We start from the raw sequence: 14,310 nt of genomic DNA, 5'->3' as shown, positions 1-14,310 counted from the left end.
TCATGAGCTGTGTGTCTCAGAATTGATGAGATTTAGAATTTGACAACCAACATGATATTGGGGATGAGGATGGAGTGGGAGAAATAAATGTTTGCTTTCACTTCATTCCCACAGCACCTAAAATCACACCATGCACATGTTTAGTGCTTAAGATTCCAAATAGAATAACCTTTGCTGCTCCAATTCACAAAGACCAGAATTTGCAATACAGCAATTCTAAGTGACTGGTCTATCCAGAGCACACAATAGGAATATGTAATACAGATTGCACCCCTATCATAGATAGGACACAGAGCACTCATTTATTGGGTGTCCCTTAGAAAAAGTGACTAAGCCCTTTACTTGCCAATTCTTTCAGATATCCTAAAACTATGCAAACATGGCCCATGCTTGCACCTATCTGTTTGACTTTACAGGTCTGTGTAATTCGGCTGATAGCTGGATGATTGTGCCCAACATCAAGCAGAATCACTACACGGTGCATGGTCTTCAAAGTGGCACCAAGTACATCTTCATGGTCAAGGCCATCAACCAGGCAGGCAGCCGCAGCAGCGAGCCTGGGAAGTTGAAGACAAACAGTAAGTGCTGTGAATTTAGCAGAGTTGTCATCTTGCATTTGCTTACCTTTCAGCTGACTCTGTCTCTCACTGTCCATCCTCCCCACCTCACCTCTTTCTTTCTCCCTCCCTCCCCCGCCCCCTGTCTTGGACATCAGTGGCACCTCAAAAAAGCAAATACAGAACCAGTGTGGAGTAGTGGGATTTGCATCATCTCCCTCGGGGTTCCAAAAATGACTCAAGGCCTTCAAAGCTATGAGGCTGTTAATCTCTCAGCACTTCAGTCTTCTCTTTTTTTAATATTTAAGGAAATCATTCTGAAGGAGTTCTTATGAGAAATAGAATATATAGAGTAGGGGACATAGAGTAGGAGTTCTGTAAATGGTGGACAGTTTTCTATAGCAGGAAAGCAAATTAAGCTGGGTGTGGTAGTGCATATGTGTAATCTGAGCTACTTGGAAGGCTAAGGCAGGAGGATCATAAGTTCAAAGCCAGCTGGGGCTATGTAACAAGACCCTGCCTGTCTTGAAATAAAAATAAAATAAAGAAAGGGCTAGGGATGTAGTTCAGTAGTAGAGAGTAGTAGAGCTCCCCTGGGTTTAATTCCCATTACAGAGGTAGAAGGTGGGGAGAGGGAGAGAGAGAGGAAGGAAAGGATGGAGAAAAGAAAAAAAAGCAAATTCTCTGTTTTATTCAAGATGTCTGTCTAGGTATGTTGTTCTCAATCAGGGGCAATTCTGCCTTTTCAGTTCCCATCCTGTCCAGGGGATGTTTTTGGTTGTCACAACTGGGGAGTGCACTACTGTCATCTAGCAGGTAGAGGCTGGGGATGATGGGAAGTATCCCATAATACACAGGACAACCTCCAGTGCAAAGAATGATCTGTTCTATACTTTTGTCTCATGGTAGTGGCATCTCTCTGTCTCTGCCTACATGCGTTTTGTTTTATCCTCTCTTTCTTTCACATCTTTTTGATCTAGAAATGCAATGCAATGTAACACAGTACTTCTGTGCATAAGACCTCCCCAGAGAAAGCAAATCAGGGTGTATCTACATGACACCATATTGTGCTGTTGCCAGCCAGTCTACAGGAACAATTAATTGCTTTCAAAAGGATCCCTCATTTAATCATATCTTTGACTTCTCAGTGCATTGTAGAACATCTTTTGGTCCTTAGAAGAACATCAAGGGATTGAACAAGAGCATTAGATTAAAAATTCACATAAAATCTGCTCACACTGCAGAGGTCTATACACCCTTCCACCTGCTTCACGTAATGGTAAAATCTTACCTAACCTCAATACCTTTGTCATGACCAAGAAATTGATATTGGTGTATTGCCATTACCTAAACTGTAGATTCTATTCAGATTTCACCATTGGTGTAACTAAATTGCTGTCCCAGCATCCAATCTAGAATCTCAGTTGCATTTAGTGTTTCTTCACTTTTAAGATGGGAATATATTAGTTTCATTTATAAGCTGTCACGAAGACAAACTCATAAATAACTCTCATAAGAAAACATAACATGATGGCATGTTTTTTATGGCCACATGACACACAGAACAATACTTGATGCACACTCGGATGGATAGTTTTGATTTGCATTTGAATATGTATTTAATCCTTCAAAAGTATGTTTGAGCACATAGTGTATTTGAGATACTGTGTAAGATGCTGAGAATACTATGAATCTTCAGCTCCTTAAGATGTGTTCTCTCAAGGATTCACAGCATATTGGGGGAATGAAGCAAATAAATGCTTAGTTACCTTTCAGTTCATGAAGGAGTAACCATGTATATGCTGGATTTATAGGGGTGAGGGGCACCCCTGCATAGCCTTGAGAGCTTTTCCAGGTGGGGGAAGATGTATGAGAAGGAGGAAGCATTTCACACAGAGGGAATTGCTAATGCAAAAGTCCAAAGACAAGGAGATTATGTCATGGAACAGAAAACAGATCAGTGTGGTGAAAGTGTGGCATAGGTCGGGAGGATGGACAAGTCAGGATCCTGGAGACAAGAACCAGATTGTGAAACCTTCAATGGCCATTGGAGAGTAATGGTTGGTCCACCATGCAGCCAGCGCAATGGTTTCATTAATGAGGTTCTTGGCATAAAAGTTAGCTAGCAGAGATCGAAATAAACACACAGACTCAGTTACCTTTTTCTATGACCAGGTCCAAGACGGCTCCCCTCTCTGGTTCCCACCTCTAACCGCCCGCTAGGGCAACAAGGATTACTCAGGTCTAGCAGGAGAGAGAGAGAGCGAGCACGCCAGGGAGTAGCCTTTTATTGGGGAACAAGAAATTCAGGGGAAAATTCCATCCAATGAAGGTTGAAGGGGGGCCGCACTCCAAGGTCAGGGTCAGTGATTGGGCCCCTGGGGTCAGTGGTCAGTCACACCCCCACACGGACGGGTTCTCTCATCAGGAGAGGGCCGGGAAAGTTCCGACACAGCCAGAAGCCTCAGACCCAAAAGGGGAGTCACCCAGTCACGTGTGAGAATGGCTCCCCACAGGTTGGTGGGGGGCAGGTTGAAGAGTTTAAATCAGAGAAGCAGGATGAACATTTCCATAAAACAAAGTTCTCTTGCACAGTGATATAAGATCTTGATAATGTTGATGATGGTGAATAGATTCCAAGGAAGGGAGACTGACAGCTGAGCAAAAAAATATTGTAAGATTTGTGTAAGTTGGTGGCAAGAATTGGGTCATGCCCTATACAAATATCCTAATGAATTAAATTCTTTAGTGAAGTAACCAGTAATTTCCTCCTTTACTTATTGTCCTTATTGAAGTAAAAGTCTGGCATTTGTGAAGAGTGAGTGGTAGGTAATTGGGAAAACTTCTTAGCTACAGGTAGCATTTGCTCTTTGAGAATGCAGGGGCTGGGCCTCACTGATGCTGGCTGGGTCATGCCCTGCGTGTGAGTAGCCAAGAGTGTGAGCAGAGACAAGCAAGATATTTCTGGAAGTTTTTTAACATTACAGGTCCAATCTTTCTGATGGCAATAACATTCTGATATTCCTCAAGGGCAGGAGGTCAAGTAGCTAGTTCTTTGCCTTTTTAAATGATGAGCACCATGATGGAGTTTCTTCCTGCTCTGCCAATTAGCTTCTAATTAGTTTTACTTACTTTTATCTTTCAGCTTTAAAAGCTATCTTTTTACTTTTTCTTGTCTTAGTCCATAGTTTAATCCCTAAAAATTGATGGCAATTGATGGCAATTGATGAGCATCCCTTAGAACATATTTTTTTAAACAAGACAAGCCAAAATTTAAACTACATGTGTAACTACATGTAGGTCCTTACAACCTGTGAGGTACTACTTACTTTGCACTTGAGGGTCTTCTTATCTCCCCCCCTTTATGTCTTTTGGGTTTGTTTTTTATATGGAAGAAATCTAAAACAAGAATCAGCAAACCACAGCTGAAGAGCCAAATCTGGCTCCCTGTTTTTGTACAGAAAGTTTTATTGCCATGTAGCCATGCCCATCCACTTATCTGTTGTCTACAGCTACTTCCTCACTACAATGCTGAAGCTAAATAGTTACCAAAGAAATCACATGGCCTATACAGCTGAAAATATTTACTATCTGGCCCATTGTAGAAAACGTCTGCTGGGTGCTGATGTTATGCTTGTATCCAAGTAGCCATTGGTAATCCTTTGGCTTACCTCCATATGACAAAATGCATACTGCCCATGCTTACTGGATCAATTTCTCAGCCAGCTTCATGTGATGCCCTAGTCAGAATTTTTTTAAAATATCTTTTTAAAGATTCATTGACACAGTTTCTTTGTTTATTTTTCTGTGGTACTGAGGATTGAACCCAGTGCCTCACATGTATGAGACAAGCACTCTGCCATTAAGCCACAACCCCAATCCACTCCAGTCAGATTTACCAAACTTTTTCTTGCAATCATCAGGGAGTTGCATGTTGGGCAGAAAGGCCACCCAACTACAGTAGTGGCTGTGGAGTTTTGATACTGTGGTATCTGCATTAGGTTGTAACTAATTTCCTGCCTTTAAATGCCTTGTACCCTATGTGGTGTTGAATGACAGGCAATAATACAAACCAATATTGAATTGTCAGAGAAAAAACAGCTATGACAAAATGTCCAAGTATCACTCTGCCAAGATTTTTAAATAGTTAAATCTTAAAAATACAAATACGAATAATGAAGTAGAAAGGGTCCTATTTATTATATATGTGAATAAGCTCAGGAATAGAAAACCTTAGTGTTACTATCATATTTTTCCCTGATTTTGTGACCTGAAATTTTTTTAAAATAAGGAATAGTGTTTATTGATGTATGCCACTGTTATTTTTGTAGTTGCATATGTGCAAAAATATTGACTTAGTCTTTTTTTGTATTTTATTTTTTTGTATTTTTTAATTAGTTGCTCAAGACAATACAATGATCTTGACATATCATACATTTGATTCAAATGGGGTATGAATTCTCATTTTTCCATGTGTATAGATTGCAGGATCACATTGGTTATACAGCCACGTGAAAATTTTACAATTTTATACTTATTCTAAACTCCTAAGAGTAGTTTTAAAACTTTTATTAGAGATTTGTGGTTATACATAGCAACTGGGTTCATCCCAACAAACTCATACATGCATGAAACTATATTGATTCATGCTTCCCGCCTTTTACCTCCCCCTTTCCCTCCAGTCCTCCCTCCTGTCTCTCTGCTAGACTCTTCTACTAGGCTTCCTTTTGCTCTTCTATTAATTTGTATTTGATTGGTTCTTTATGTAATCTTATCCTTCCCTCTCCCTTTCATTTGTTTTGCTCTAGCTTCCACATATAAGAGAAAACATTCGACCTTTGAGTTTCTGAGTTGGGTTAATTTCATGGATTTTAATTTTTAGCAGTCTCAGAATAATGTAAGCCTTTAGAATATTCTACATGTTAAGATGTGACATCTTGATTTGTTTGGTTTCTGAGGTTTTTTGAGCACAAATATGTTTTAGGTCCAATTGAATATGGTACTTATTGAAAATCAAAAGTCTCCATTTTCTCTTTCTTTTGAGGACACTACACAGCCAGTATGTACCTGTGCTGCTCGTATTCAGCAGGAATCCTTGAAGATAGTCCATACCATGATCCTTGCCCATACTGTTGTTGTACAGTTAGTATAGTACCACAGGATCCCATCTAGAAGCTAGAACTCATGGACTAGAAGCTCATGAAGGGAGGGCCATGTTCTAATTCTTACCTTGTTTAGCATTATACTTTATACAGGGTTGCTGCTCCCTAATTATATTTTGAATGTCATGAACACTGTAAGCAAATGTCTGAAAGTTATTTATTTATTTTTATTTTATTTTTTAAAATTTGTTTTAATTAGTTATACATGACAATAGAATGCATTTTGACATATCATGCATGAATGGAGTATAACTTCTCATTCTTCTGGTTGTATATGATGTAGAATTACACAGGTCATATAATCATATATGCACATACGGTAATAATGTCCAATTCATTCTACTATCATTCCTACCTCCACACCCCTCCCCTCTTCATTCCTCTCTAATTCAAAGTATCTCTATCCCCCCCCCCTTATTGTGAATTAGCATCCACATATCAAATAAAGCATTTGGCTTTTGGTTCTTTGGGATTGGCTTATTTCTCTTAGCATGATATTCTCCAGTTCCATCCATTTACTGGCAAATGCCATAATTTCATTCTTCTTTAAGGCTAAGTAATATTCCTAAATTCGTAAGCTATTATGAATTGAGCTGTTATAAACATTAATGTGGCTGTGTCACTGTAGTATACTGATTTTAAGTCCTTTGGGTTTAAACCTAGGAGTGAGATAGCTGGGTCAAATGGTGGTTCCATTTCAAGTTAAAAGTTATTTATAATGCTTAAATTACTTTAAAAATGTAAGATATAGCTTTGTCACAGAAGGCATTATTCAGAGAGGGATGACTTTATTCCAGTTTTATAAATCTGATTATGAAAATGTTATTGGTCATGTTCAAATAAACAGTGTTTTTCCATTTCCTTTTTTTGTTTGTTTTTTTAACTTGTTTCTAGGCCAACCTTTTAAACTGGATCCCAAATCTGCTCATCGAAAACTAAAGGTGTCCCATGATAACTTGACAGTAGAACGTGATGAGTCATCATCCAAAAAGAGTCATACGCCTGAACGCTTCACCAGCCAAGGAAGCTATGGAGTGGCTGGAAATGTGTTCATTGATAGTGGCCGGCATTACTGGGAAGTAGTCATAAGTGGAAGCACATGGTAGGCAACTTTTATCTATATTCTTCTTGTTATCAAAAGGCAGATCTCATTCTGTTCTTTTTTTTTTTTTGAAAGAGAGAGAGAGAATTTTTTAATATTTATTTTTTAGTTTTCGGTGGACACAACATCTTTTATTTTATTTTTATGTGGTGCTGAGGATCAAACCCAGCCCCTGCGCATGCCAGGCGAGCACACTACCGCTTGAGCCCCATCTCCATCCCTCATTTTGTTCTTTGTTAGAGCATCAATTTGTTAAGCATCCATCCTGAAGAATCAAATGCAGAAAAGCTGTATCAGTTAGCTATTGCTATAATAATGCTACATAACAAATACCCCAAAGTTTAGTGGCTTCAAACAACAACCATTTATTATTGCTAACTAACACCCCCATGTAGGAGTTGGCTGATCAGAGGTAATCTCAATCAGGCTTTGCTTGAAGCTGTAGGTTGGTACTAGGCTGGTTCTGTGTCTCTTCAGCCTCCTTGGATGTGTTGGCCACCCACATAATGTTTTTCTCAAGGAATCCAAGAAGGCAAGCACATTTCAAGCCTCTGCTTTTATAATTTCTACTAAATTCCTATTGGCCAAATTAATATAGCCAATCCCAAAACCCACAGAGGCATGAGGAGGGAGTGAATATTTGCCAAGCAATCATCTAACCCACTCCTCAGCCAATAAGGAAAAAAAAACTTGTTATTAGTCTGTGTGTGTGTGTGTGTGTGTGTGTGTAAGTTATGACAGGAATTAGAGGCAAGATCATTGAGTTCTGGTTCCTGGAAGAGCTCTGGTATCTAAATACTGTTCTTTGATGCCTTAAAATGCAGGTTGGCAGACTACAGCCCCTGGGCCAAATATGGCCCAAAGCCTGTTTTTTTTTTTTTTTTTTTTTAGTGTAGTTGTAGATGAACAGCATGCCTTTATTTTATTTATTTTTATGTGATGCTAAGGATTGAAGCCAGTGCTTCACACATGCTAGGCAAGGACTATGCCACTGAGCTATAGCCCCAGCTCCAAAGCCTGTTTTTATAAATTTAAAAAAATGCATTATGGGGGCACAATTATACCCATTTATTTACATGTTGTTTGTGGCTATTTTGGGGCAACAGTGGCAGAGTTGAGTAGTTAAGACAATGATGTGGTTCACAAAACCAAAAATATTTTCTTTCTGGCCTTTTAGAGAAAAAAAATCAGCCATTCCTACTTAAAAACATTATTCTTCATTATTTTTTTTAATTAATTTTTATTGTTGGTTGTTCAAAACATTACATAGTTCTTGATATATCATATTTCACACTTTGATTCAATAGTCTTCATTATTTTAACAAAACTAATTTTTGTTACCTTGTATGTTTTGCGATTCAAGATTAGAAAATTAGTGCAAACAGTAAAGGGCAGAATGGGTGGAGGTGAAGCACTGATTATAGGCTTTTGTGAATAATTTCAAGAGGTCTGTTTCATCCAGCCCAGTGACCTTAGCCTGCTGGGTTCCCTAAAACTAAGTGCCAAAGTCAGGGAGAAGTCTACATTAGAATTAGCTAAGACTGCAAAGTTGGCCTTCCCTACTCCATATCCACAAACTCCACCCCTTACTTTGGCCATCTGTCTCATAAATGCAGACTTACTATTGATCAAAAAGGGACCTATTTTGCTTTAATTTAACAAGCCCTCATATGGTGCAACTATGTGCCAGGCAAGGCACTGATCTAAGCATTTTACTCATTTTTTCATCCTAACTGCCCTACAAAAATAGGTATTAATACTATCCCATTTTCACAGATGAAGTGACTGAGGCACAGGCCCAAGGTCATGAAACTCACAAGAGATGGCAGAGACAAGAATCCGCAATCAGGGGTCAAACTCTCAGCCAGAACTCCACAAATGTCATCTGCAAAAGACCCAGACACTCAATATTTCTGGTTTTATGGGCCAATTTTTGTTCCAAGTCAACTCCTTAGCTCTGCTGTTGTGGTGGGAAAGCAGCCACAGACAGTACATACATGAATGGGCATGACTGTGTGCCAATAAAATTTCATTTATAAAAATCAGCAGAGGACCAGAGTTGATCCCTGCCTTATAATTTGCTGATCTGTGCTCTTAACCACTATGCTATGCTGCTATTTACAGCATATTTGTAAAATGGTTTAATTACTCTTTTTTTGGGGGGGGGTGGGTACCAGGAATTGAACCCAAGGGCACTTAACCACTGAGCCACATCCCTGGCCCCTTTTTGTATTTTATTAGAGACAGGGTCTTGCTGAGTTGCTTAGGGCCTCACTAAGTTTCTGAGGCTGGCTTTGAACTCGCGATCCTTCTGCCTTCACCCTCTTGAGCCACTGGGATTACAGGCATGCACCACCATGCCCCACAGGGCTTAATTACTCTTTAGAGCTTATAGTAGTATATACTTACTGATAGCTTCATCTGTGCTTTAAAAATAAAACCAATGTTGAAAACTGTATAACCTGAAGATGGTGAGTATTATAACAGTGTTTCTTTTGATGTAGGCATGATAGAACACTTCTCATTTTAAAAAGACCTTTCAATTCAAATCTATGAAAATAATGCAATATGTGTCTTTCCTAGTGTGGGCAAAAATCAGCTTGGGCATCCCATTTCTCCCAATAGTGAGTGGTACCATTACTGGATGAGTGAGTAGATTTCATTTATTGTAATCCTCATGATTCTCTTTGCCTAGAACATTTTCTTTTCTCAACATCCTGTCTGAAGGTGTAGGGCAAATTCTTCACCATACTAGGCTCTGGGCTAGGTTGGCATTTGCAATTTTTAGCTGCATTGGAGAAAAAGAAAAGCACAGAGGAAAATACCATGAATGTACTTGCAAAAAGGCAATCATTTCTAGTTAATTAATGTGCTATATTAATCTGGGATGGAATTCAATGTCTAAATGATTATAAACCCATTAATAATTATTTATGATAAATGATAGCTGATCACTATGATCTCATTGCCATTGATGAATAATGCTGGAAATTCCACCAGACCACTTTAGTTCTATAAACACAGATCAACATTACCTTTAAAACACCCTCCAGATGTCAAAACTAACTCTTGAGGGGGAAAGAAATTCTACAGTTAATTGCTGCACTTTGGATCTTTACAAACCTGTTTGTGTCAATTTCAGAGAAATCCTCATGTCAAGAATAGTTTCATAATTCCTGGGAGGAATTAGCAAGGAAGGGGTTCCTCTACTATTAAATGCCTGTGACACCTTGACTTACAACAGCTAATGACACATATATTTTCTCATGAAATATAGTCCTGACTTTAAATTAATGTGTATGTTATGATCCGTGCAATGGGGCATGTTAACATTGCTCTGAGAAACATAATTTTTATATTTTTTTAATTCTCCATGTCTCACTGCGCAACTTAATGGAACATTACATTGTGCTTGCCCCTTTCAAGCTCAATGGAATTATGTACATAGTTTTACAGATTAATGATAATATAATGGTATTTTCCTTTGCCTAATGGACTATGCACTTGGTTATTTTCTTATTCTCTAATGCTGTTAATGTGCACTGGGTGTTTTATGAAATGGTGTTAACTAAACCTATAATGATGAGTTCATGCCACAATTACTAGACCAGAAGTCAAAAGGGCAGCAGAAGATTTCTGGAGTTTGTTCCTAATTTTAACCTTCTCTATATTTCCTATTTGCTGAATACAGCCATCCCTGATGTAGCTACACAGAATTCAGTTAAGGTTCAAATGGGAAATAAACATAAAAATTCTTTAATAAAAAATTAATATGGTATGTAGCAATAAGAAGGAAACAACACAGATGTGGTTATTTTGTGATGCAAATGTAGTTCCCACATTATCTGAAAACTGGAAATAGCGTCTGCCAGGGCATACAGAAGATCACTGGGAGAGATATTTTAAATTGCAAAATGAAAACCATTTCAAAGTATATGAGTTAAGACTTGGCAGATTAACAGAAGTCAATCAAGGTGCTCCATGAAGGAAGGGAGTCAAAAGTTATGGGACTGTAGCACCCTGGGAATACAAATCAGCTGGTCTGCTGCTTTATGCATGGAGTCACCATGACTGGCTGCCCACTGCTGAAGCAGGTGTTGCCAGGTGCTCAGCTGAAGCTTCCACAAGCCTCATATCTACTGTCTACCATCAGAACAGAGTTCCCCTCCTCTCACAGTTTCTGCATCTTGTGCAAGGGTGTTGCAATAGCAGAACCTGACCTGCGGATTCTGGGAAATGCAACCAAGAACTCTCTCTGCAAGTAAAAGAGGATCGACATGAGGGAAGAGAGGATGCGGGGTTGACATCACAGATGGGCTGGCACATTGATTTAATGGATGATGCCATGTTTTATTAAGTTTCATTTGAACTCCCTACTCTTAAAGTGACTGTATTTTAACTCAACATGTAATTTTTAAAAGAATGTCATTTTAACAAAGACCAATGAATTTTTCCCCTCTTCACTGGGTAAGGTACCATATGTCAATATCCAATTACACTGGCTTCTGCTATAACATATTAAACGTTGAACTATGAGTCATTCACTGTTTATTAAGAGTGATGTGTTTTGCTTATCTTAATAACTGTGAAATGCTTTGAATATTACAGGGCATGTCTCAGAGAGGTTAAAGTAGATTAAGAAGCTTAGAACATTGTAGAAAAAAATTCTTAACATTTTTAGTTTTGAACAGTGAGAGCATCTAGGATAACTGGATATCTCTCCACTCAAAGATATTTTTAAAATTTAAAAATATTAGGAAATATAATCAGGAGAGCTCTTGGCAGTGGTGACTTGTACAATTTCTGGTGAGGGACGGCATTATGAAGTGTCATAAGTTTGTGGCCTTTTGAGTCATCCTAGGTTCAAATTCTGATTCCAGTACTTACTGTTAATGTGTCATCAGACATTATAACGAAGTAATAGTTACTGAATATTACATGTCAGGCCTTGGGCCCAGGATTTAAAATGCATTTTTTTTTCTCTTTTACCTCTTAAAATAAGCTTGGGAGATGGAGACTATTATTGTCCCAGTGTTATAGATGAGAAACTGAGACTGAATGATGACAAGGGATTTATCCTCATAAATGGAAATCATTCTCATCACTTGCCTTTGGCAAAGTGCATTCAAAGTCATGGAAAACTACAATTGAAAAATTTAAAGAAGATCAAAAGGACAAGTCTAGGTTACACTGTCCAATATCATAGCCATAAACCACATGTGGCTATTTTAATAATTATCTTAATTAAAATTAAATAAGATGCTCCTCCACTTATGATGGGGATACGTCCTGATAACCCCATAGTAAATGGAAAAATATCATAAGTGAAAAATGGATTTACTACACATAATCTACTGACCATCATAGATTAGCCTAGCCTATTTTAAATGTTCTCTGAACACTTAAATTAGCCTGCAGTTGGGCAAATTGATCTAACATGAAGCCCACTGTATAATTAACTGCGCAATTTATTGAATGTATTTCATGGAAGAGTACAGGAACAGTTGCTTCCCCTTGTGATCATGTGACTGCCTGGGAACTGTGGCTCACTGCCCCTGCCTGGCTTTGCAAGAGAAGATCATACTTCATTTGACTAGCCCAGGAAGACATCCAAACTCAAAATTTGAAGAAAGTTCCTAGTGAATACATATCACTTTCACACCATTGTAAAGTTGAAAAATCTTTAAATTGGACCATCAAGAACCATCTATAAATTTATAGTTGAGTTCCTCAGTTTGACTAGCCAGTTGAGTGCCTGAATAGCCCATGTGGCTCCTGGCCACCATACTGAATGGAACAGAACATTTCAATCATTGCAGAAAGTTCTATCTGTTGGTACTGGCAATTCATGAGAGAAAGTAAAACAACAAAGTATGTAGTGAAGATTCTTTTGCAGTATTTGAACTGAAAACAAGACTGTGGACAAATACAATGGCCCCTTTCTGACTACAGTATGTTTAGGAGGGAAGAAGATGAGGAATACAGGTGTTGGGGTTCTTAGCTAATCTTTTACTTAAAGAGAATGAACAGAGACAACAGATGATCACATTTTCATAACCCCATGAAAAAAAAATTGACCATAGAACAGGTTAAGTACATACACGCAATGTCATTCACTGTTTTTGTTGTTGCTATTTTGTCTCTGCAGGTATGCCATTGGCCTTGCTTACAAATCAGCCCCAAAGCATGAATGGATTGGGAAGAACTCTGCTTCCTGGGCCCTTTGCCGCTGTAACAATAACTGGGTGGTGAGACACAACAGCAAGGAGATCCCCATCGAGCCAGCCCCCCACCTGCGACGCGTTGGCATCCTGCTAGACTATGATAATGGCTCCATCGCTTTTTATGATGCTTTGAACTCCATCCACCTCTACACCTTCGATGTGGCATTTGCACAGCCTGTGTGCCCCACCTTCACCTTGTGGAACAAGTGTTTGACGATTATAACTGGTCTTCCTATCCCAGACCATTTGGACTGTACAGAGCAGCTGCCGTGAGCATCTGACCACATGAAGCTGCTTTCCAGGAGTAACAAAGTTTGAGGCTATTATTCACTATTTAGAGGATTAAGAAAGCACAGGTTTCAAGAGTGTGATTAAATCTCCCCCAAACTGTCCATAAATCAGCTAAAATAGGGTTCAAATGGGAGATTTCTTTTTCTTTTACTGTGTTTTGTATTAAGTACAGGCTTTAATATTTTTTTTTTGTATTTAGAGGAAAATCTATAGATTATTTATAAAAGAAACATAATCAGGATTACAACTGTTAGGAATGACTTGGTTTTGCACATTGAGAGGCCCATAAGTTTGCCAGCTCTTTACAACTTTTATTTCTTCACTATGGGCTTGCAAAAAGAAGAAAAGAAAAAGAAAAGAAAAGAAAAAAACCTTTTGTAGATTTGTATGTTTATTCACTTTCTCACATAATATTTCATACTGAGCCCATGGTAGGTCCTGTCACTTTGGCAGTGCATTACAGAATATGCAGCTATTTTAAATACAAATAATTTTAACCTAGTAGGGAAACAACAGGCTTTCTTACGATGGTGTAATTTGAAGTATTTTAACTGTGATGTCAAAAACTTGTGGATCAACTAGAATAGAGTAAGAAGGAGAATGGATAAAATTGACTTTGAATTGAACTTTGAACCTCAGACTTAGCTATGGCTCAATCTTTACTCTCTGGTGGTTGATGGGATAACTTTGGGAAGAAAGGTTCTGAAACCTTTGGCCATACATAACCCTGCTTCTCACAGGGCTAAGGATTCTGGGCTAATATTGTGAATGAGATTGCAATTGAAAATAGTCACTTTGAATCCTACAGATTATTCAGAAATTTAGGCTGATTTGTGTTTTCTCAGAAGTAGGATTCTGTTTGATGATATAATACTATTTTATCCTTTTAATAGTTTTTTAGGCATATGAAATTTCTTCACTACATTTAATAGTTGTCCTATTTCCCCTTTCCCCAATTGATTTTTTTTCCCTTT

General features: G+C 38.4%; 1 protein-coding gene across 1 annotated transcript in view; it reads left to right on the top strand.

Annotated features, from left to right (window-relative positions):
* Positions 1 to 13,668, top strand: part of Mid1 (midline 1) — a 118,611-nt gene extending 104,943 nt beyond the window's left edge. The window contains exons 8-10 of the mRNA XM_077106407.1: positions 417 to 578; positions 6,614 to 6,821; positions 12,970 to 13,668. Of these exons, the coding sequence (XP_076962522.1) occupies positions 417 to 578; positions 6,614 to 6,821; positions 12,970 to 13,318 (719 nt within the window). The 3' untranslated portion in view covers positions 13,319 to 13,668. The remainder of the gene's footprint in view (positions 1 to 416; positions 579 to 6,613; positions 6,822 to 12,969) is intronic.
* The last annotated feature ends 642 nt before the right edge of the window (positions 13,669 to 14,310 follow it).

Source organism: Callospermophilus lateralis, chromosome X (assembly GCF_048772815.1).
Source record: "Callospermophilus lateralis isolate mCalLat2 chromosome X, mCalLat2.hap1, whole genome shotgun sequence".
Taxonomy (NCBI): Eukaryota; Metazoa; Chordata; class Mammalia; order Rodentia; family Sciuridae; genus Callospermophilus; species Callospermophilus lateralis.
This window is presented reverse-complemented; position numbering and strand designations above follow the sequence as displayed.